Below are 25,599 nucleotides of genomic sequence, written 5' to 3' on the forward strand. Positions count from 1 at the left end.
TATAGATGAGGTCAGGAACCCGGTGTTCAGAGAGATGGCCCAGTTCTAGGTCAGAGGACATGGGATTTCCAAGTGAAGAAAACCACAGCAGACAAAGAGGTTGAGAAGTATGGGAGTTAGCTAAAGATAGATCAAGAATTAGGAAGAAACTCTACAAAGTCACATCTTAACATGCTTTCTCTCCTTGTCTGTAAACTCATATGAAACAATGGATATTTGAATTCTCCTCCTCAGGCTGCTGCTGCAACAGCAAGCATAGAATGGGTGACTGGAAATGAGAGCAGTCTATGCTCCCATGGTTCTGAAGAGAGAAGGTGGCGGGAGCTCTAGGAGCTTCCTGGCCTGCCTCCCTCATCTTGGAAGGCTCGGGTCTTTCTTGCTCATGACTCCCTAACCCTCTCTGCACATGATCATTGGAGTTAGATTGCCCAATCTCAGGTGTTCTTATCTTGCAGCTACCAGCACACACACTAAGACCTCTTTTGAGCAAGGCTACTTCACAGTTCACATGCAAGAGGATCTGGTTACATGAGTATGGGATGTGTATTTCACAACTAAATTTTTACTTACATTTAATTAATTCAATCTTAACTCTTAGCCTCGGATCACTTTACAACTCCACAATCCCTTCAATTTTCTCACATAAAAATTTAGGGTCTTTAAAGCACGATTTCTGACAATAGTTAGTTTAGAGTCATCTTAATGCAAATCCGGCTCCCCTAAGAGCTGGGACTGTCAAGCTATAATTCTTTTCTCCTTCAAGATCCTTAATTTTAACAGCCAATAAACTCAGGCACACTTGTGGCTTTAATGCTTATCTGTCATTTAAATTACCAGGTTAAGAGCCAGCCCTAAGACAGGTAACTTTGTGTATGATTTAAAATTGGCTAAAACAAATAAACAAGATGAAGCCAAGCCCCAAGCCCCCAAAGCCTTCTTTAATTCAAACGTATGCTCATTAATGAGATCCTGTTAATATTTCATGTGCAGCCTCTCCCTGTTCACTTTAAAATACGTCTGTAATGGAGACTGGAAGCTGCTCCATGCTCCTAGGGGTAATGAAACATTCAGATGTGTTGAGGAAGAATCTGCAGATGTAATTCAGATAATGGTGCTTAAACATTCCTAAAAGGACCTCCGAGCTTCCGCCTCAAACATGCTGCCAAAGCAAGGTGGAAGTTCCTCTTTAGAGTTCTCGGGTTGGGTAAGTCCACTCAGAGCCCATCCAGGGGAGAAGAGGGGAGCAATGTTAGTGTCACCCTCTGCAGTAACAGCTCTCCTTCCCAGAGGGTATAGCATAACTCAGTAACACAGCAAGTAAGCACGGAAGGAAGGAACAGAGTGATGAAAGGTGTTTTAAATTGTCAACCTGCTCAATAAGAGGCTCAAGAGTACATGGGTTTATTGAACGTTCTTCCTGTGAGGCAACTCTGGGGGGTCAAAGTCATGGACAATACACACTACTTTTAGGTGGGTGAACTTTTCTCATATCTCTTAACCGACAAAATTTAGAATGTCCCTTTTGTTTTCTGATGCAATAGTTCAACACGCAAGTGCATGTGGCTACATCTGACAATTCAAAAGGCATATGGGCTGACATATTGCTGCAAATCACATAGAATCTACACTGTGGCGTGTGAACGAGTCCTTGGGGAGTCCTTGGGCTACAACTCATTAGTACATCTCACCGAAATGAAAGATTTCCGTGAAGCCAGAAAATCGACTCCAATTATGGAAAACTCTCTCAAAAAACAAAACTGCTTTTAAAGGAAAATGCATGGTTCCACAGGGGCTTTGGCTCTGTACCAGCTAACCATTGGGCTGTCCCCGTGTTCTTTAATTTCTCTAAGAACTTGGTGAATGATTCCCTATTAAATTAAACTGACGGTTGGCTGTTTTCCCCTTAAAGTTTCAAAAACAAAATTAAAATTGAAATGCTATTAAGTGCTCAGAAAAAATAATTGCGACTGAACTCAAAATAATCAAGCTATGATTCCAAACCACACTGTTGCTGATTTTTTTTGCGTGTGTAGTCAGCACTTTTTATGGGACTGCTTTGTTTTTGTGGCACAGTACAACGGACTTATAAAATAGGACATTCAAATATGTGCCTAACAGAGCTGCTAGGAAGGTCTTAAGAAAATAATTCCCTAAACTGTAAGATGTCATACACCTGACTATAGCTTTGTACATTTTCCCCCTGCAGTTCAGAAAATGTATAAAGTGAATACAGAGTTTCAAAAAATCTAGAGACAACACTAGAGCATTCCCCTAATTGTAAGGGCTTTGAAAAGGCCAAGGAGAAGTTAAAACTAGTAACAGAATCTTTCATCAAGCATCTAATGGCATTAGTCCCCTTCTTGCAGGGCCATGTTAGTTAGCCTAAACTGCGACCTCATCAGCTGGGCTCTTCTCCTCCTCTCTGGGCTCCTAAGTGGCTTCTCTTGTTCACAGCTGTTTTCTCCATGTGGTTCTAATGTTGAATTGTCAGTCAAAATTCACATTTCTAAACGGGTGTGTTTGCTTCATCCCACTGTCAAATTAGGGTTCTCATTAAACTTCATGCCACTGGTTCAGAATCTCTGAGCCTGAGCGTTCCATCAGCCGAAACCAACAATGACAGATGCTTCACCCATCGCTCTTTCCACATTCAATGAAAATTTGCACCCTTTCCCAAATAAGTGGGTTGATATGGGGGGGGGTAACTGCCTAGTCATCCTTACTGCTTCCCCCCAGTTGCAGATGTTGAAGAACAAGGAGCTCCCTCAGACTACTTTGCACCACTGAGTTCATTGTTCTCTGGCTTCCACCTGTGTCACACTGCTGTCCCGGCTTAGAAGACAGAAGTGACGGAGGCTACAACCCTGTGCTTTCTGCCATTTGGCCAGGTAAGGCCACCACACACACAAGCTTCCCTTTGCTGTGGCGGTGGTGAGCCCTGGGTCCAGTTCCTGCTGCCTTGATACTGAGTGTGAGGGTGTGCTTGATGCTGTTTGGCAGGGGCAGTGGCAACAGGCAGCCTGGAGATTTCAGCTTAGGAGCTCTCAAAGCTCTTTCTTAAGCTGCGTTGTTTTCCACCTAGAAGCCAAGAGTGGATTCCATCTTATGCAACTGAATTCAGTGTATTATAGTGAGACATATTTCCAGAGTCCATGTCGTCACTGAAATACCACCCCTTAGTAGTTAGTGAGCTCCTCTGCAGAATGTCTCTATGCTTCCTTATATAGTATTGGCTGGTAGCAGCATCGTATTAACTTTTGTTCCTTTGTGTTTTGTCATCTGACTGCTGGGTGTGTGCATATTCCTGGCTCTTCTCTCATCCTCTTCTGGTGGATAGCAGAGTCTCCATAAACAAGGGAAGAGTTGAACTTATCAGTCCCTCATTTTCACTAAATGGTAGTGTGTGTATGTGTGTGTGTGTGTGTGTGTGTGTGTGTGTGTGTGTGTGTGTGTGTGGTTATAATTCAAAATGGAAGACATCAATAATAAACAAGACTTGGGTAAAGAAAAATAGAGATGATTTAATTAGGATGTGATTGGATGTGTTGTTAAATACACTGGAAGGAAATTTCAGTTCTACCTGGGAAGGAGTTTATGCCAGTGAGATGGACTCAAGAAAATTGACAGGATTAGAACATATGGCCTAAAGAGAAGACTTGCATGAGGGAGTTATAACAGGGAACTCACAGGTCAGAGATGCAGTGGCTTGGAGCATCCTAACATGAGATGACAAAGGAGTATGGGGACACCACTCCAGGCAGGGGTTAGACTCCGAAATAAGAAACCAGTTTTACAAACCCAACCAGAATGCTGGGAGAGGTCAAAGGGTTTGTTTTCCTAGGCTCTAAAAAATACTTTAATATTAAGCCCACATTAAGGCCAAAAATACTCAAAAGCCCAAAGTTTGAGGATATATAAGAAAAATATCCCCAAAGTATGGAACACAGCTACTTATGCTGGTCCTGGGGCTCTATCCATATTAATGAAAGTCTATATACACAGTGAGATAGTTGCCCTGCTAAGCACACACTGTTCTGAGATGTCAACTCAGCCTCAAATCAAAGGCTTGCAAAAGTTAATGACTATAGGCTGATCATGTGGCTTTTGAGTGTCTAATAGCATATCCCCAAACGCTGTGCTCTAAAGCTTACAATCCTCTGGCGCATCAGCACATGGGGCACATCACATGATACACAGGTGCACAGGCACATCACATGTTACATCAACACACGGGGTACCCCACCTGTTACACCAGCACACAGTACACATCAGGAAGTCCTTCTACTCACCCTTCCTGCGTAGTGCATGACAGTGAAGACTGGGCCTTGACCTTTGAAAGCGACGTTCCCATTGCCATCCTTTATAGAGGAATACACTGTGTTTGTATTTGATGATTCCAGGAGACTCTGCAGCTTTCTGGGAAAGTTTGGCTCCACTGACCAAGTCACTTGGCTCTCCTCATCCAATAGGGAGAAGAATCCTGATGGTTTCTGAAAGTCAGCAAAAGTCACAAATTTGCTTCTGTTGCCCCACTTGGTACCCTAGATGCGTACCCTCCCATCCTATTATAGTCACATAGCCACTCAGATCATGAGTGTCTTGCTCATAACTGCATGATCTCTCAGATATAACTCTTATCTGGGCACTATGCTAGCATAAATAAAGAACAGGCTACAGTGTTAGGAAAACACACATGATAAGCAATAGAGAAATCTACTTTTGTAGAGACAGAGGTAGACAGTGAAAGCCTGAACTTTCCAAATAGCCCGATGGTGTTTGTTTGAAACACTCTCGAGCATTTAAAGGCAATGGGTGACTCCATATAGCACCTCATGCAAACAGAAGCTCCTGTTGACATGCATAATAAAACAATTTGCCACACTTTTATTGTGCCCCCCCCCTCTCTCTCTCTCTCTGTGTGTGTGTGTGTGTGTGTGTGTGTGTGTCTGTGTGTGAGAGAGAGTCAGCATGTGCACATGCCAGGGTACTCATGTGAAGGTCTCAGGGAAACTTGAAGGAGCTGGCTGTCTCCTTCCATCAAGTGTATGTCCTGGACCATAATCTAGGTCATTAGCCTTAATGAAGATCATCTTTTTTCCACTGAGTCATCTGGTTGTCTCACACAATAGATCTTTACTTATACAGCAGAGATACTGAATCAAAAGCTTTTCACCCTATGCAGATAAAAAAGTATGAATATAAACATGTGCTGATGCCCTCAGGCTCAATTTTAACCAAAGATTAACTTAACCAAACCTTATTTCGTGTACATACTTTTTCTGCCAACCTTTCAAATTTTAAGTTTTAGAACCTCTGAAAACCAATACAAATTGTGTGACATATTTTCATGGTATCCTTGGCCTCATATGTTAGCTTATGAAATTCATTCTGTACACTGGCCTCTTGTAACTTTCCAAAAGATACTTTTAGGTTGGATAAGTAAAAGGGTGAATTTCATCGTAGCATCAAGCGCTGATCATTCTTGCCTTTGCAGGGAATGGTGAGTTTCCCACTGCCCCTTCAGGCAAGGGTAATGTGTGTACCTCATTAGACTACCTCGGTGGGGGGGGGTGGGCAACTATAAAGGCATTGCAGAACCTTATATATAAGGAGACTTTACAAACAAAACCTTCAGAAAGAAAGTTCTCTCTCTCCAATTCACCTGAATGCACGAATCCTGTGAGGTATCTAATTATGTTATGTAAGTACCTGGAAGAAGAAATCCAAAACTCCAGTCTGGTTACCAGGAGAATAGGCAGTTTCCATGGCAACTCCCTCTTGTACACACTCTGTTTGCTCTTGTAGGAAAAGCACTTCTTGGATATAGTGGTGCATCTTCTCGTTGGTCAGGTTGACACAGAGCTGTTCAGAGAAGAGAACAATGAATGCAGCAGATAAAGGGGGTGGCCATGCAGAGCCACTTGCTCATGGTGCAGTGTCCCCACACACACACACCAGTGACATATAGCCTAAGTAGTCCATTAGGATGACTCATGAGTCTTGCCCTAGAAGGCAGCTTCACTTAGTCACTTCTGAGGTCATATTGTCCCAGTGTTCAACATGAGGGGGGCATGTTAAAAGCAAGAAATGGATCCACAATGCCAACATATAAACATCGAGTCTCAAGCACTTAAAACAAAAACAAAAACAAAAGGAAAACCATTTTCTAAAAGGAAGATGTATTGGACTTTTGTGGACAAGTAGAGATAAAAGCCATTCGGCTGTGGGGTTTCAGCGTGTCTCTTGTGTGCCATGGTCTGGCTACATCTTGGTGGTAGGTGAGAGTAGACAGATTTTCCTCTAGCAGTTTCATCCAGACTAAGGAATTCATTACACAGACAGTGTTCTTAACTGGAATACACTTGCTGACTACCCTCTTTCAAGTTTCCAAAAGACGGTCCCTAGGGCAAAAGAATGATATTTCTTATTAAGTTTTCTTTATCTTAAAATATTCATTTATTCTTCCACCATCCTCCTAGCTCACACCCAATATCCCAGCAGACAAATCTCACTACCCCCTCTTACTTAACCCCTCTCCACTCCCTCTGCCCATAAATCCCCACTTCTACATTCTTAACGTTTTGGAAATCAACTGCATTTAATTAGGGTTTCTCTTCATCCTAGATGATGGCTTATTTACTGAATCAGGGGCAACTTACCAGTGGCTACAGCACTGAGGGATATGACTCCCCACTCCCGTTAAACACTGATTCCCTCCAGCTAATTCAGGAGGGGTGGGGCTTCCTGAGTCCTTCCCCCACCCATGATGAAATTTTGACAAGTCTTGCTCAGGCAGCCATAGATCCATGAGTTCATAAGTGCAGATGCCATGTCTCATGCAAAATGATCAATTAGAATCAAAATAAAATACCACTTTTCTTCCAGACACTTTTTCACTTTATTTTTTATTTGTTTTTAATATTTATTTATTCATTTATTTTCAAGACATGATTTCTCTGTATAGCTTTGGAACCTGCCTGGAACTCACTCTGTAGACCAGGCTGGTCTTGAACTCACAGAGATCTGCCTGCCTCTGACTCCCAAGTGCTAGGACTAAAGGTTTGTGCCACCAAGGCCCAGCAATTTTTAATTTTTATTTTTTTAGTCCTTTAAATTTGTCACACATGTGAACAATGTGTCTTGATCGTATCCACGCCTCACTTGTTCCCTCCAAGCCCCTGGGCCACCCAATGTGTCTCTCTCCCAGTTTCATGACTTCTTTTAACCCATTGAGTCTAATTAGCCCATATGTGCAGGCATGTAGAGCCATATCCTAGGGCATGGGCAACCTACCAGTATCCACCTCCCAAAGAAAAGTGTCCTTCCTTTCCCCATCAGTCATCAACTGCCAATAGTTCCTCAGCTAGGTGGAATTTTTCACTAGCCTGATCTTGTGGAGGGCTTATGCAGGCAACCAAAGCCTCCTTTTACATTAAAAGCTTAACTAAAAAACAGAGGCATGTCCTTACTTATCAAGGACACCTCTCATCTCCCCCTGATTTGTCTTTATTCTACCAATACTGTCCTTTGGAAGTCTCCAGAAATGCCACATCTCCGAGTCAAATGCTCATTTCTCAGCAGCTATGTCCTTGGAGCCCCAGTGACATATGTCAGACATCCACCTCCTTGGTCACATCTCCCCAGTCTTGGGCTTTGGCCTCTCTTGACCTCTTTCTCCTTGGCCATTCTTTCAGATTGCTCCCCAGGTGCTTTTCAGCTCCATCCACCTCACCTCTGCTTCACCTACAGCATCTTCCCGTAGTTCTAGGCCCTCTGGTCTCACAGGCCCATCATCCCCTTCCATCTGCTTCCTGAACAAATTCAGATCCTCTAACTAAAAACTAGTGTTTTCTAGGGATTCCATTCCAAGGTAAGGATCATTTCTCTTTTGTGCACTTAACGTAAACATTGCATGCTAAAGTCTAGTGATTTTATATCAGTAATTATTTCTTAGTAACAAAACTGCCTCATTACTAAGAGAATTCAACAAGATTTTAAACAGAGGTAACACAGCAAAGTACATATATGAAATGAAGTAAAATAACTTAAAATTTCAATCTTCCTTTTCTACTGGCTATTTTCATAAGCATTTCTGTCCTTTTTATAATTAAGATGGAAGTGGCAATCATAAATGTTCCTTTCACAGCAGGGATTTATCATACACAGACTTGACAGCTCCACAGAAAGTGCTTTTCTTCTAGAACCCCTACTGGGGATTTGTACACCACCAAAGAAATATGGTTGCTAGTGAGGCTCTGGCAGACAGGTATGAGCTCTGATGAGGTAAGACAAGGGGAACAGACCAGCTGAACAGCACCAGCAGTGAGGAGAGTTTTGCTGTGGTACTCGAATGCTGAATGCATTCTCACCTTGCCAGCTATAAGGTTTCACCCCGTTCAATTCCCTTGCTGCAGTCACATTGCAGCAAGAGTGACATGTCCCATTTAGGTCACCAGTCTCTGCTTCAGTTGCACCTTCAGCCATCACCATAAGTGCAGTCTTCTGATCTGACTCTGTGTTTATTCAAGAAAATCGATCACATACAGTGTGTGCTTACTAAGGAGTTTTCTGCTTTAAATCTCATAAACCTACAGCTTTCCATGCACCCCATGAAATGCAGTTGTCAGGGAGCAGGGGAAAACATTCTAATGAGCTATTGGTCAGATGCAGAAAAGAGGAGGAATCGGAGAGAGATGACTCTGCTGGGTAAGGCACCTACTGCCAAGCCTGATGACCTGAGTTCAATTCCCAGACCCACAAGGTAAAAGGAAAGAACCCACTTTTGCAAATTCCTCTGACAATGTGCTATGGCCACACACACACACACACACACACACACACACACACAGAGAGAGAGAGAGAGAGAGAGAGAGAGAGAGAGGGGGGGGGGGGGAGGGGGAAGGGTACTAAGTTGTTTTAAAGAGAAAGAAGATTCTGCAAATCCCAATAGTCATGATGGAGTGGTAGTGGGAAGACCGTTATGGAAACAGAGATTCCAAGTTAAAGATATTTACTCTTGTATTTTAGGCTATATCAGGCATGACTACATGGCAGCATCAGTGCTGTGTGGTTCCTGTACAGTACAACAGTACAGAAATTCTCTTAGACACCAAACCAAGTGATCAGAAAGGATAGAAATCCTGGAGCATTGGTTTTCTATCTAGAACTAAGAATTTTTGTTGTTATGGTATGGCTGTCAGTATATCAGATTTACATTTTGTTTTTAATGTTCTTATATTAATTAATATATTTTCATGAACATACACAATTATATCTAGTTTGATGTAATTGTATTTATTAATACTGTGTTTTATATTTTTCCCTATATAACTCTCTACATCTCAAATTAACAATAAAAATTTGTTTATGTGACCCCCCCTCCTGGTGCTAGTCCCTGGAAAGAGGCTCATGTCACTCCCTGACTGGCAGCTGGGAAACAAAAGCTATTCCTGCATTCTCTAGAAAGAAAAACGATAGCAGCTCCCACAGGAGGTATGGATCCAGAGGGGATTGGGTGCTGCAGGGGTGCAGTGACATTGGACCTGGGAAGACTTGGGGTTCCTGGGGAAGAAGAATCCAGAGAGGTCTTTCTGGGGAAAATGGAGACCCTTCAAGTTTTGTTTTTTGAAGAGTCTATATATTTTGTTTATATTAATTTCATTCTAAACATAATCTTAGCTATCACCTTCACCTCACACTAGTGTCAGTCTCTTTGGCTTGAATTTTCAGTTTTAATCCATGCCAGCCATTTATCTTTAACTGCACTAGTTACCAAACTCTCGATGTGGGAACTTTGGACTGTACCTGGTGTGGTTCAGGGACTCAGAGAACATTAAATACAGAAGCCTTTTTGGAAAATGAACTTTACGACTACCTGTAAATGTCAGTAAGGCAACTAACACAGCCCTCCTGCCTCATGCCTGGTACCTACTTGAAACATCAAAAGTTTACTTCACTAACAAAAAAAGGGACCCAAACTGCCAAAACTCAATGACTCTGTCTTTATTTTCACTGTACACAAAAGTGTGTGTGTGTGTGTGTGTGTGTGTGTGTGTGTGTGTGTGTGTGTGCTCGCACAAGCACATGCAAGCACAGGTGTACAACACCATCAGAAGAAAATTTAAGAAGCACATTCGTCATGGTTCTGGAAGTTTCTAGAAGCATAAATTTGCATCAGCAATCTAAAGGATCACTGACTTCAATGGAAAACAATTGTTATTTGTTCTTTTCAAATCTACCCATTGGAGATGTGTGAGAGGTGTATTAGATTTCCAGGTATTCCACAGAGCAGACTCAAAAGTGAGTGAAAGGTAAGGTTAATCTCGAGCAGCCATCTAATTAGTAAGGAAACTGCTCTCATTAAACCACATGCTTTGTACATTAAGTGAACTAACAGGTTTAATAATAAAAATGACGCGTTCCTTGAAATCTCTTTTCAGCAACAGAACCTCTCGCTGCTTATCCAGATGGTTCATCATTCCTACTAATGACAAACTTAATTTCTTGAGTAAATTTTCACCAACTGTTCTCCCTTCATTTTTACTGCTCAGTGAAATCTATCTGGAACAAAACTAGACAGTGCGTGACAAAATTCAAAGGAAGGGTTGATTAAAGCTGACTCAAGTAGAAGGCAGAGCCCCCGGTGTTCCACAGTGGGGACAGTCATCCTTTGCTGGTCACTGGAATTAACTGAGAGCTTTGTGGAAGAGGCTGATGTTGGGATCTGACCCTGAACCCATTAAATTGAGGCGGGGCCAAGGCACCCATGTGCATAAAATCTTTTCAGATTGGTGTGGAACACACCGAGCTAGACAATGAAAAGAGAATGCTGCCAGTTTGTTCAGCATTTAATCTAGAAATATATGCAAAGTGTGTTGTATATTAGTGTGTGTGTGTGTGTGTATGTGTGTGTGTGTGTGTGTGTGTGTGTGTGTGACAGAGTGAGAGTGAGAGAGAGAGAGAGAGAGAGAGAGAGAGAGAGAGAGATTGGGACATTTCTCAAAAATGTCCAGAATATTTAACTGTATGAGATGCTGATAGCTATTTTCTAAAAAAAAAAAAAAAAAAAATTGAACAGGCTGCTGGAGAAATGCTGAAGTAAGCTCAGTTCACAAGCTTCTATGGAGGACTTCCCAAGGCCTTTAAGAAGTCAGGTAGATAATGGGTCTCCAATTTGCCTCTTCTGAACACTTCCTGTTGTCTACTTTGCTAGATATATTTCTTCAGGGAGTCAGCTATGCTTGAGATCAATACAATGTCTACAAAGTAGGAACTGTGGGAAGCCAGTGAGGGCAGCATGTCTCCTTCTAGTTTTCCTTTTAACAGTTCTGGATCTTGCCTCCTTGCCCAAGGCTTCCTACCCCACCATTCTGGTTTAGAAAAGGTACATTTCCTGTCCCCTACCACCATCTATCCCCTGACATTGCATTTCACCTCTGCCAGAAGCTTGGCATTGTACTTATCATTGTAGTAGCATCAGACTCCTGTGGGAGGCCTTCCCTTAGCAGATAGACATCTTTTTGTTTATTGTCTTTTCATTTTGGAGACAATGTCAGCAGGTCCTGGTAACTGGAGTCCATATGTTAGCAACTTGACTCTTAATGAGGAGGTATAAAAACATGGAGTCTTGAGGACATGTCTGGGTTATGTGGGCTTGGTCCTTGTCTTCATCAGAGGAGGATGTTGCTTTATACAGGGATATGGTGATATCTTGCTTGTACAAATAAAGCCTGTCTGAAGGTCAGAGAATTGAGCATGTCACTAGCTACCATAGAGGTCTGGAGGTCTGCACAGACAAGACAGGAAATGAGGTAGCTGGTCAGAAACAGGATATAAGCAGGGAGAAACAGGAAATTGCTCTCTTGTCTACTGAGATGCTAAGGTGTGCTGTGGCTTGCTCTTTCTCTCTGATCTCTCACCATTTTCATCTATATTTGACTCTGTTTTTTTATTATCTAGACTAATTAAGAACTCCATTTACAAAGGGCCTGCTAATTCTTGCTTTTCCCTCACCCTCTTGCTCATCTGTCCTGTGAAGAGCAAGCCTCTACCATGGAGCAAGGAAACGGTGTCCAGAAGATATTTTACCAATGGACACAACTTTGCCATATATAATGGGTACCCTTGACAGGTGGCATCCCAGAAGAACCATGGAGTAATAAATATCCATTATTCTAAATTATCCAGTAACAAGAATTCTGTTACCACAGCATAAAACTATCAGTCAAATCACAGTGTCGAGTATGGCAGCTTGATCCTCAGGAAGCAGCCAGCCAACAACAAAGCATTCTATCCTATTGGATTCAGTAGTCCACACAAAAATAGCTAGCTCAGGATAGTAGAGCATCAGTTCAAAGGGAAATGATTTTAGATATTTTGAAGGACACTTCATAAATCACACCTCAGCTCAAGCAGAAACTAGGCTCTAGAATTAGAAACAGAGCCTTTGGCCAAAATGCCCTTAATTCAAAGCATCTGTCATTGTTTCTTGTTGTTTACCATTTTTTAAAAAGAAAACAATGAATGTATATTCTTGTTTTGTTTGGGCAATAAACTGTTGGCTTAGTCAACATACTTCATATACAGTTACAAGTACAGGCCCAAAAATGATTGGCATACAATTTCTGACAAATGCACTATTCTTTTTTTATGTCATGGTCACTTTCCAGAGCTATAGGCTTAGAGACATGAATTGCAGACTGACAGGACACTGCACTTGAGGTCCTATGGGTCTATGTCTGAGTTCTAGTTTGGTCCCATGAGGGCTCTGGATTATCTTTTAGCATCCTGAAGACAGTCAGAGATCAAATGGGAAAACAATCTCACTCAAAAGAGAAGCCTAACAAAACCTATCCATTTCCATCATGTGCAAAGACCACCCATAGGCACTTCCATAGTTTGTACCAGTAGGACTTCAGAACGTCTTCCAGACAGCCACTGTTTTAATCAGGATAACGTTTCCTCTTCTCTAGCATTATTATATAATATTACTTAATATTCAATATGGTGATATTGGTTATTAAAGAATAAATATGCAATAATGAAGTCTTATTCATTGTCTTAGTTCTTATTCTTGTTGTCATGACAAGGGAACCCTGAGGAAAGAAGCCTGTATTTTGCCTCATGGTGAGAGGGTGCAGGCCAGCACAGCAGGAGGTGTGGCAGCTACAATGAGAAGCAGGGGAGAGGTGAATGCTGCCTTTTATCTTTCTCCTTTCACTCAGTCCAGGACTTCAGTCATGGGATGGTGCTGCTCTACATGCACGGTGGGATGTCCTTTTCAAGTAAACCCCTCTGGGATGTCTCCAGAACAGTGATTAGGTGATTCCAAATCAGTCAAGCTGAAGTGGAGGGACCATGGGATTAACACTGAACGTATTTCTAATATGCACATAGATTCATATGAATCTTCCTTTCTGTTCGGAGGCATTTTCTCTTAATTGACCTGGTGCTAGGGTGGGAAAGCATTCCTGCCTCTTTGATTTTAACTAACTGATTGATATTAAATGGATTTGGTGTAAAATTCTACTGTGGAAAAAGTAACAGCACACAAAATTTATTAAAGGAATATTATTTTTGCACTTCTCACAGCAGTTACTATCCTATCTTTAAAGTTTTTTTTTTTTTAAAGCCACTCATTAAGGGGAAACAGTTACTCATAGTAAAAGCTTAGATCTGTCTTCTGATAGACTGATGTTTGGACTGTCTTTACTAATAACAGGACACCAGGTTGAATGCTGAACCTGGTTCTATGAGAACTACTGAGAGTGACATAAACCATCTGAGCTTTGCTTCAGCACCAAATGATGCAAAAGAATGAACAAAATATGTTTTGAGTAGTAGAGTCATTAAATACACAACACACACACACACACACACACACACACACACACACACACACACACACACACACCCCTCAGCTTACCTGAAGAACCCTTCATACTCTTCTAACACATAGACTCTACTATTTAAGAGTCATAATAAAAATGCCATTTGGACAACTCTGAGATACCATCTTACTCCTGTCAGAATGACCAAAATCAAAAACACCAATGGCAGTTTATGCTGGAGAGGATGTGGAGAAAGGGGAACACTCCTCCACTGCTGGTGGGAGTGCCAACTTGTACAGCCATTTTGGAAATCAGTATGGCGACTCCTCAAGAAAATGGGAATGAGTCTACCACAAGATCCAGCAATTCCACTCTCAGGCATATACCCAAAAGAAGCACATTCATACAATAAGGACATCTGCTCAACAATGTTCATAGCAGCACTATTTATAATAGCCAGAAACTGGAAGCAGCCTAGATGCTCCTCACACAAAGAATGGATAGAGAAAATGTGGTACATTTACACAAAGCAGTACTACTCAGCAGAAAAAAAACAAAAACAAAAACAATGGAATCTTGAAATTTTCAGGAAAATGGATGGAACTAGAAGAAACCATTCTGAGCAAGGTAACCCAATCACAAAAAGACAAACGTGGTATGTACTCACTCATATGTGGATTTTAGACATAGAGTAAGAGATTACCAACCTACAATCCACACTGCCAGAGAAACTAGTAAACAAGGAGGACACTAAAAGAGACAAACATTGTCCCCTGGAGAAGGGGAAAGGGTCATGATTCCCTGAGCAAATTGAGAACATGGGAAGAGGGGGGAGAGAGATATGAGATTGAGAAGGGAAGAAGAGGAAGGATGTAGAGGTCATGAGGGAGCAGAAAGGTTGAGTCAGGTGAAGATTAGAAGAAAGGGTATGTGATAGGTAGGGTTTTAGTTGGGGGGTGGTAGGGGAGGAAGGGAGGGAGAAGGGAACTGGGATTGTCATGTAATTCAATCTTGTTTGTAATTCAAATAAAAAATGATTTAAAAATGCCATTTGGTCATATAACTATTTTATTTCTTTTTTGTCTATGTAACCCCCACTTAAAACAGAGCTAGTCATGTTACATAAGTATGGTTTTGGAATCCGCATGGGAAAATGAGTTAAGATCACTATGAGATTGCTCACCAGTTATTCAGCAGTCCATATTGATGATGCCCAACAGCTTCCAAGAATGTGCTATGGTTAAAAATCCCATGGACTGTCCTCACTTTAAAATAGCATCATCATCAAGCCTTTTACACCTACCCTTCCACAGGACGATTAGACATGGATCTTCTCCATCATAGGGATGGCTTTAGCCTACAGAAGGTATCAGATTTGTGAAGCCAGAATATTCATCAGGTTACAGTGCCCCAAAGCTTGCTCCTTTGGGAAGCTGCAAGGGGAACCAGCCAACTGACTGCATAAAAACCAAAAAACTAGCCCTCTGAGAGCAACCTCCACAGAAGCCAACCTAGAGAGAACCAGTGGAGGCAGGCTGAGATCCAACTAAGAACTGTCATTTCCCCGGGTTCTTGGCTGAGGAAGACTCAAATAAGAGCCCTCCAATTCTGGCTCCAGGGGCAGCCCATACCCTTGCTGTGCTCAAATTTCTGACCCTGAGATTCAGGGGCATCATAGGTGTTTGTATCATTATCTTTTGGGGCACTCTCTGGACCCCATTTTGGGTAGCATTTTAACTTTAATCTGGTATCTAGATACCATGCTCCTTAATCTGCTCATAGTCTATGATACTTAAGTGAACAAACCAGGGTCAATGCTTTTCACATATCAGCTGATTCATCTGTGCTTATATTGGTTTTAATTTATAGCCCTTCCTGTCACCACTTTCCCTGCATCTTATGCGAAAATATGAGTCATCGTGCACTTTTTCCTGATGGATTGTGCAGAGGACAACATCATGGTTTATCTTATTGCATCTTCTGCCTTTGGGTTTTTAATTTTCTGGCTGGATCATGAATATTCATCAGCCTTCTGTTCCCACCACACTCCTTTTTTCTGTTTTCCTTCCTTCTATCCATTAAGTAATAGACTACCATAGCATATTTCTCTCCCCTGAAGCAACCAATATTACTGCAGAGTTATATCATCTAGAAGACTATGTTCATTATTGTGGTAGTTTGAATGTAATTGGCCTTTATAAGCTCATAGGGAGTGGCACTACTAGGAGATGTAGCTTTGTTGGAGGAAGTGTGTCACTATGGGGGTGGGCTCTAGGGTCTCCTATATGCTCAAGACATGCCTAGTGTCTCAGTTTACTTCCTGATGCTTGTGGATCAAGATGCGGAAGTCTCAGCTCCATTTCCAGCACCATATCTGCCTATGTGCTGCCATGTCCCACCATGATGATACTGGACTGAACCTCTGTAACTGTAAGCAAGCCCCATTTAAATGTTTTTCTTTATAAGAGTTGCCATGGTCATGTGTCTCTTCACAGCAATTGAAACCCTAAGACTATTATATTTCAAGAGATTGCAACTCATTATAAATTTGTCTCCCAGCCTACAACCTACCTATACTGAAGTATTATTCTAATGGTTGCAGTGCTGGAAGGTAGTGAGGTGTGTGAATAGGACCACTGTCTTTGTGAAAAGCATGACTGCTTTAATTGGGGGGTGGCTGCATCCTGCAATGCAAAGATGAAAAAGGAATCTCCAAATGAGAAGAGGTCCTCAGCAGACACAGAACCTGAAGATTACAGCATCTTGTGCTTGGGTTTCCAGACTCCAGAACTGTGGGCAAGGACTGTGTACTGTTTACCCAATGTAGGACAATTAGTGATAGCATCACAGAATTAGTGAAGAGTACCATAACATCTGGGTGACCTGGCAAGGTAACAGAGGACACAGAGGTAGGGATGCTGGGGTTTTGGAGCATTTCTTAATTCCTCCCCTAGGATGTCTCTCTTCTAACAACCCATCAGTGTTCACTACAGAACAAGAACAACTAGCAAGCCCACTGTGAGGATTTCTTCCTTACCAGTCTTTTCTACAAATTTCAATTGCAAACATATTTGATAAAACTCAGTTATGTACAAAATAATGTATCAGACACAATTTCAACCCTTCTGGAGTTAACATTCTAGTCAACAGCTGATCTATCAGTCAATGAGCTCAAAACAGGATAGAAAGAATGCTTGTAAAGGCAATACTTAGGTGTGCTCCTGAATATACCAATGATTTCTCAAGCATACCAGTTTAAATGTGCAGTAGAATGGAAAATGAGGAAGTCCTGCTAGTAACAAAAGAATCCACAGAGAATCAAATCAGTGGCCTTTAAAAAATGTTCATATGCAAATTTTGGAATTTACTACTTCCAGGTAAAAATACTGTTTGAAATTAGACTAAGGAGCAACCTCATCTTTCCAGAAGATTCCTAGTCACCATTATATACAGCAACAAGGAAGACCTGCTAAGAGGATGGAATATTTAAGAATTATCCTTTCATAATCAAAGTCTAAGAATTGATCTTGATATTTTATCCATCCTTGCTTAAAACCAGCATTTAAACAAAAGATCAATTCATGTGTTAGATCTTAAGGGAAAATGTCCTTTCTTGATACCCAGAAATCACAAGCTGTGAGTATATTCTGAAAGACATCATTAAAACATTCAGCAGAAAGAAAGGATAAAGGATCTGTGTGATGGTGGTACAATGCCTATGCTTTAATAAAGAAGCAACATGAATAGTGTGCACATAATTATGAGCATAGACTGGATGTCTGAGCTGATTCTGGGTGTGGAACAACTGTGTATGAGGCCAGTCTCCCCAGAATGGGACTTCCTGGGACATCCACCCACTATGATTTCTATGTGTCATGTACTGGGACACAGGTTAACAGTGGATGTCATTGGAAGTGTGTGTGTGTGTGTGTGTGTGTGTGTGTGTGTGTGTGTGTGTGTGTGTGTGTGTGTGTGTTTCTAAAGTGAATGTGTGATGTCTCCAAACTAGAGCAGACAATACTCAGGGACCAAGAAAAGAAGCCAACATAACAGCTGCAGACCTTGGAGCAGTGTGCAAGCCCTCCTGCTCATACTCCCCCCTTCCTTTAAAGCTCCTGTTACACAACACATACAGGCAGGTATGAACATTGTGAAGGAAGAAACCTGTAGCCTGTGTGGTCTGACTTCTAACTAGTGCTCTCTTTCCTACCCCTGGATTGGAGGAGATGTAGAGCTCTTTTAGACTAAAACTGAGCAAAATCCACATTGCTTTCAGTGTTCCCGCAAGACAGAAAACTTTACAGTGGGATATCCTACACTATCCCAGTCTCTATTATCTATATCTCATCTCTCACTCTGCAAGTTCACATTAAGTAGGGAAAGCCAGAATGACAATAGACAATCCACCTTGGCTCAGATATCTCTGTTACTAAAAGTTACACATCTGTGTTTCACATGGATTCTATATAAATTCTTGTCCAGTATCATTGATATTCACATTGTATATCTAAAAAAGAAGTTAAATAAACCAATCACAAATTACATGAAGCTCCACAGACAAGCAGCAACAAATACAATTTTCTCCAAGTAGTTATATGACCCCGTGCAACTTAGTAATAATATGTCTGTTTTTCTTTAATATTTAAGTTTTAACTATTTTTAATTTGATTTTAAAAAATTAGTCCTGCAGCACTATTACGTGTACAGATCAGATCTCTCTTAAAAGCATCCTCAAGTGGAGGTGAACAAAAAACAACTAATAATTCTCCAACACGACTGTGTGGATCTCCAATAATTCTATGTGTGAATGTCACACAAGATGAGCCCACACACAGCAGCATGAGGCACAGCAGGGACCCTGCATTCTGATGCAGGCTAAGCTTTCTGAGGGCTGCTTCCTGATTTCAGATGGCCCTGGTCTCCATCTCTTATCTAGCACAACATTCATGTGCCAATACACAGCTAGAGACCTTGACAAGAACTCTGAGCACATGGACCATGGAGAGACAATGGATCGTCAAGACACCGGGAATGCTAATTTGAACTAAAGAGAGAATATGTTTCTTTAAATCCATATTTGAAAGTCTTAATATGAATCACGTTGTGAAATCAATTAACTTTCACATTCACAAGATTTTAAATGAAAACCTACTTACCTGCTCAAATTCATTCTTTTGAAATTCCTCAAAACCAAAAATGTCCAGTATTCCGATGTCCAATGTCTGTGGGCTGAAAGGAAACAGAGCAGAGTAAACCGGCATTCTCAGTAGCCTACCCTTTGAGAAGACTACAAACACACAGCACATTACTGATTATTTCAATGATAAAACTCAGCAAATAGTGATTTTGGAGTCTGATGGAAAACTCTGAAAGTTGGCAGCAGTAGGCCACTTCTTTAAGGCTGATTCTCAAACTATACATTGATAAATACACCTTGTTTACTAGGTGAAAAATATAACTATGGATAGGTGACTTAATACTTGTTCCTCTGAAGTTGTAACTGTGTCCTTCTCACTGTTCCAGATCTGCTGTCCCTCAGAACTATGAATCTACTTGCTCAGTGGCTTTGTCCCACCTGTCTGCACTCTTATCTTCTCAGGTTCCTCACAGAGTTAAGAACTGCTTCATCCTGTTTAAGTACTACATTAGGAGACATGCATTCTCAGGAGTGAATCTTCCTTGTGGGTACCCATCACCTCAGGAGTAGACTAGACATGTGTCCTGTATGCCAATCTCAAGAGTGGACACTCCCTGTCTTTACTTCGATGATGTACTCTCCAGCTTGCTCATCTGCCTGTCCTGGTTGGATCCCATTGACTTTGGCAGTCAGGGCCTTAATATTAGGACACAATTTTGGTTGAATTTAAAGAAAGTACCAATAGGTACCAGGAACCTTGTGTCCCTCCGCCCTGCCCCCCCAAGTCTTCCCTTCTCCCAGGATAGCAGTGTAGTGTTGACAGGGAGGCAGAGGTGCTGAGTCACCACATACAAAGGGTGGAAAACGGCCCTAGGGATTCTGACCTGGGTTAGAAGCACTAGTCACCTGAGGGAGGCATTCATGTGTTTGAAAGAAGGGACCTCTTTCACCATTTTTGTTGTTGTTTGTTTGTTTTAAGTATTTGATTGGGTTCCAAACATGTTTAGCCACAAATGTAAAAGATGATTAAAAAATCCAGGGTTACAAGGAAAAATTAAATGTCAGTTCAGCGCATGGTGAGGAACGTCTGTGTGCAAGGACTGCAGGAGAAGACATGTTCCATTATGAGCTGGTTTTGTGCCCTTACAAATGAGTGGAGTTGTGTCTGTGACCTCCGTTCCTGCAACTTGCAGCCAGGGGTAGGTCTGTGTTACACAGCAACCAACATAGCTGCCATCATCTGGAAAGCACCAGTCATGTCACACAGGTGTGTCCTTCTATAGGCTCCAGAAGAGAAAAACATAGACATCCTCAGACCTACCAACGACCTATCTTTCAGATGAAATGAGCATAGCTATGACATGGGCCATTGTACTTAAATTCTCTGAGGGTCCCATTTGGAACTTTCCTGGTGGCTAACAATGTACACTGGCTTATTAGTAAATTAAGCACCTTCAATATCATGCAAATATCAACTGTTGTGTCATTAATTTGTATTTGGTCACATGTGCATCTGTAGGTCAGAGAAGGTTTGAATCTACAGTAACTCCCTCAGACTCAAACACACAATCTGAGCTAAGGAATCATAATAGGTAGAAGCCAGGTTACTTTGCCCTTATCCTCATCTCCTTAAAGCCCCCCTAGAGAGTCTTCTAAACCATAACTATGCGCAGGAAAGGGAGTCCAAACATATTTAGTCACAAAATAAAAATACACTTTGAAAAGATAGTCAAGGAGAGTCTTAGTCAGAAGCCACGACACAGTGGGGTTAACCCCCCCCACACACACACACACAACACATGGCAAAGAGGCCTTCTGCAAGGCCCGCATGTGAGATATTCTCTCAGGCTAGCTATTGGCTGAAAACCTCAGCAGAATGCCCTCAGCTAAGTTATAGGTGAATCAGCTTTTTTGGCACATGGAAGACCAACAGGGCACCGGGATGGCTAAGAATTACTCCTAATGCATTCCAGATTTGAACATTATGTCTGTCTCACTGTCCTTGGAGGCACCTGGATTCACATGGAGGTTAGTGTCAGGGTGTCTCCAAAGGAGTTGACTATGCTGTGGCACTCGCCAGCTGTGCCTTCACCAGCCGTTTGATTATCATAAAAGTGCCTGTGATAGAACTCATGTATTCCCTTCCTATCCATGAAATCTGCAGCTCAGTTCAGTGCTGCTAACGAATGCATGTCCCCTTGTGAGAGCCTATATTTGTGGCCATGTTGTATGTAGATTTGTTACCAAGAGCATCTTCAGAAACAGGAATCAAGCTAGCCTACTATGTGGTTTAATTATTTTTAAAAAACTGTAAACAATATTTAAATGATACCAGTGCTTACATTCTAAATCTAAAGCAACTCTCATTTCAGCATGGCAGGAGGCTGGGTAAATAAAATATCACGGCTCCACCAATTGCTCTCCAGTCATTAGAATGATGGTTACAAAACTCGGAAACACAGATGAACAGTTACTGTAAATGAAAACAGCCAGGTGCAAAACTCAGTGTTTGATGGAAGAAGCAACTAGGGCCTTTATCTGTGCCTGGAGACTGCCTAAATTGGAAGCTTGGAATGTGATTTGGCTTCCTTTACTGAGCTAAAGAACTGATTGTGGAATGACCCAGAAATTCCACTCCTGGGCATGTATCCAAGAGAACGAGTCCATATGTCCAATAGAAGACATATACGGTTATCTAGGGGCTTCTTTGTTCATACAGTAAGACTGGCAATGGTAAATCCAATAATGAGACCGTTACCTGTGTTTTTATGTTGCTGTATCTTTTACAGATGAAACTTGGATGGAAGCAGAGTAAGAATCAGTTAACTATTAACAATTGCATTCATTGTTGAATGTGTGTCTTAAACCTGAACATTGAGTGGGAGAAGTCACCCAAGTAAAAGAAGAGGAAGAAGCCAGGTCACCCTGAAGCTCATACAGTTCGGGGCCAAAGGGTCATGGATGGGTGTAGAGTCCATAGAACCATGTGGATAACAAGGGGTAGGCTGGACCTCAGTAGAATACTAAGGAGATGTGTGTTCATGTGGCTCTCAACTGCTGAGCCATCACTTCTGCCCTCCCCCACTCCTTCATTAGGGGAAGCACATTAGAACTTGCAGGGTTTGGAATAAGGCTTATCAGGGTTCATGCCCCCAAACCCTTCCCTTTGTGACTGTGAAATCCCACCATTTTCAAAACCTCTCTAAGTTTCTTTATGTAAAAACAGAGAAAAAGTGCCCGTCTGATGCCGTGGGTCAGTGTACAGAATACCAGTCATTGGTGCTAAGTCTAACTTATATATTTTTTTCATGTTCAGTGTATGATAATCACAGTCAATGTCCCTTCACCATGAATCCCAGCTGCACACCTGAAGAAGCCAGGCTTGGATGGACTGCAAAGAGGCTGTGTGTGCAGAGAGAAAACCTCAGACCAACTCTAGCAGACTTTGCTTACTGCATGCAGCCTCTTAGTCAGGGAAGACATTTACAAAGCACAGGTGTTTAGCTACCATGACTGATATAGCCGGCATGGACGTTCTGAGACAGGGGCCCAGTATAGAGTACAGCATGGTTACAATCTCTCAATCATCCTGCCTCTACTTCCCTAGAGCTGATGTACACCACCATATGTGGCTTTTAGTTCAGAGACAGGATCTCCAAGAGCCGAGATGAAGACTTTCTATTCCCCATTCTTACCCTCTGCAGCATGGTTTATACCGACATAACTTCCAGTACGACCCATTGACAGGCATGGGGAGTTAAGAACCGATTAATTCCATTAGCTTCACTGAGTAGAACAGGTCACAGTGCAGAAAGAAAGGTGAGCAAAGGTGGTAGGAGCTGCCCTGGGTTCCGTCCTTTGCACAAAAAAGATAGGTGCCTGCTTCCATATTCCTGGCTCAAAGAGAGTCAGGAAGTAGGAGGCTAGATGTTTATCTATCTGCCCTAAAGTCATCTAATTACTTGGAGATTTTATTTCAACAATTTGGCTTTCAGATACATTTTTCAGAGAATACAAGAGTCATCATTAAGAAGAAAAAAATCCCCGGCATTTGATGCTAAAACAGACACATTTGTACAGATAGTTGAGTCTCCTGAAAACATGGAATCAGGACCCAAACAGATAGAGCTCTCTTAATCAAACAAGCTGTGCCATTCTTGAAAACAATTCGAAAATGTTAGGACTGCTGCTTAAATTCAATCATATTTTATTCAAGGTGTCTGGCAACTTTTACAATAAGAATGGCACATTCTTAACATTATTTGTAATGTGGTCTTTTATGTCTCACTTGGGTGCTAGAACATACCTGGGGCTTCAGTTAAACCCCTGCACTCCTCTAGATGTTCCTATTGGAAATAGAAATGCACACAGGAGATCATGAAAAGCAAATCCAACTACAGAGGAAGACGGTTGGCTCTTTAAGAAATCACTGTGTGTGTCAGTGTGTGTGGGGGGGGAGTGGCATTAGAGCGAGAGACTTGTTTAGAGAAACAGGTTTTGCTTCAGATATTTGCTAAATTACAGAGTTTGGGTTGTCATGGTAATCAACAGAACAATTTAAACAAATCTACCCAGAAATAGAAGTCAATTGTACTGTATTTATAAGAATCAAAGAAATCTCTTTATTTAATGGAAAGAAAATTCTTGATTTGAATGAAGGGAAACATGGCGCGTCAGGTTCGCTGCTCTGATGAACTGCTTGCTGTGACGTCTAAACTAAAACTCGTAGAAAACTCATGGGGCAAGATCAGAGGTACTTAGACAGCAGTTTATAGGCCCAGAGGAAGGAACATCATTGAAAAACACCAAACAAACATTCAACTTGTAAGCTCTGAAAACAAAGGAGCAATGTTCAAAAGGAGCTGAAATAAGAACACAATAAGCCACAGAATAGGCAAACCTAAACAATGTGAGGCTTGACCATCAAACACACACAAAAAAATGTTCTTTTAGAAACTATTCTTACTGGCTGGTTTGGGGCCAGACAAAAGGTCTAGCACAAACTAGAAGAGGCACAAAACTTCCCACTATAATTATTAATTAACTGAAAGACCATAGCAGCACACCTGCAATCGACATGGAGACCTTGAAATGAGTAGTTTTGTAGGCAACATATGTGACTCAGAAAAGAAGCAAAATTAGATGGTCACAGTCATCTGCTCACTAACTGTTGGATGCCCTTAGGAACATTGTAGAGTAGAAATACAGACTGCCCCTTGTACTCATTAGCATGAATTTGACTGTCAAGGGTTCTATGAGGAGAAAGAGCTAGAATCTTGACTCTCTCATGAAACCAAAAACAAACTAAACCAAACAGGGCTGGCAACCTTACAGGGAGAATGAATCAACATAAAAAATAAAATGGGGGCTAAATAGAAAGATCAGGGGTTAAAAACAATGGCTGTTCTTTTAGAAGGACCAGTTTTGGTTCCCAGAACCCAACTGGGCTCACAACCATTTATGACTACAGTTCCATGGGAACTGATGGCTCTTCTTACTTCTGTAGCTACAGGGCACTCTGTGGTACATATACATACATGTAGGCAAACACTTAAAAAATAAAAATTTAAAGTAGCTAAAATATTTTTAAAAAGTAAAAATGAACTTAGTGAGTGCACATGCCTGTATATCTGTGTGTAACAATAGTAACTAAAGATTAATTAGTTAATTAAATGGGAGGGGTCTTGGGGGATATGTGGAATAGACAAATTCAGAACTCAAATATGATAGTCTCAAAAATATAGCTGGGCATGGTTGCACATACCTTATCCTAGCACTTGGAGGCAGAGGCAGGTGTATCTCTGTGGATTTGGCCCAGTCTGATTCACTTAATCAACTCTAGGCCAGCTAGGGATATGAGACTTTGTTTTAAAAGGTAAACAAACAAACAAACAAAAAGTCTCATTATAAATTTAAAAATTAATTTAAAATACACATCAAGACAAGAAATGAGATCGTTATCATCATTCCAATAGATTTTTTTTTAAAGTTTAGATGAAACATAACAGCTCCTCAGAAAAGATTTAACTACCAGAATTTTAAGTAAACATGTTGCATAAGGGCAAATCATGACACCATTGTTATCATTTTGGGAACAAGGCAAGATATACCATCACACATTCCCAACTGTGTCTGCCAGTGCTGGTCAGTATAATAAAACAGTGAGAGAAACAGCAGGTACAGAGGGAAGAGACACCCTTATGCACTCACTCATATATGGATTTTACACATAGAGCAAAGGATTACCAGCCTACAATCTACACTGCCAGAGAAGCTAGGCAACAAGGAGGACTCTAAAAGAGACATACATGGTCCCCTGGAAAAGGGGAAAGGGACAAGATATCCTGAGCAAATTGGGAGCATGGGGGGGAGGGGAGAGGGAACTAGGAGTATGAGAAGGGGAGGGGTGAGGAGGACAGGAGGGAGTAGGAAGGGTGTATAGGGGAATAGAGGAGAGGAAAATAAGAGATACCATCAAAGAGGGAGCCAGTATAGGTTTGAATAAAAATCAGGCACTAGGGAAATGTCCAGGAAGATACCAACTAACTAAGTGGCAGTGGAGAGGCTACCTTAAATGCCCTCCCCTGATAACAAGATTGACTCCTAATTTATATACCATCCCAGAGCCTTCAT

General features: G+C 41.5%; 1 protein-coding gene across 1 annotated transcript in view; it reads right to left on the reverse strand.

Annotated features, from left to right (window-relative positions):
* Myo16 (myosin XVI) overlaps positions 1-25,599 on the reverse strand; it is a 319,471-nt gene that overhangs the window by 137,506 nt on the left and 156,366 nt on the right. The window contains exons 20-22 of the mRNA XM_027387882.2: positions 18,986-19,058; positions 5,710-5,862; positions 4,290-4,490 (exon numbers count right to left, since the gene is read on the reverse strand). Of these exons, the coding sequence (XP_027243683.1) occupies positions 4,290-4,490; positions 5,710-5,862; positions 18,986-19,058 (427 nt within the window). The remainder of the gene's footprint in view (positions 1-4,289; positions 4,491-5,709; positions 5,863-18,985; positions 19,059-25,599) is intronic.

This window comes from Cricetulus griseus, assembly GCF_003668045.3.
Source record: "Cricetulus griseus strain 17A/GY chromosome 1 unlocalized genomic scaffold, alternate assembly CriGri-PICRH-1.0 chr1_1, whole genome shotgun sequence".
NCBI classification, from domain to species: domain Eukaryota; kingdom Metazoa; phylum Chordata; class Mammalia; order Rodentia; family Cricetidae; genus Cricetulus; species Cricetulus griseus.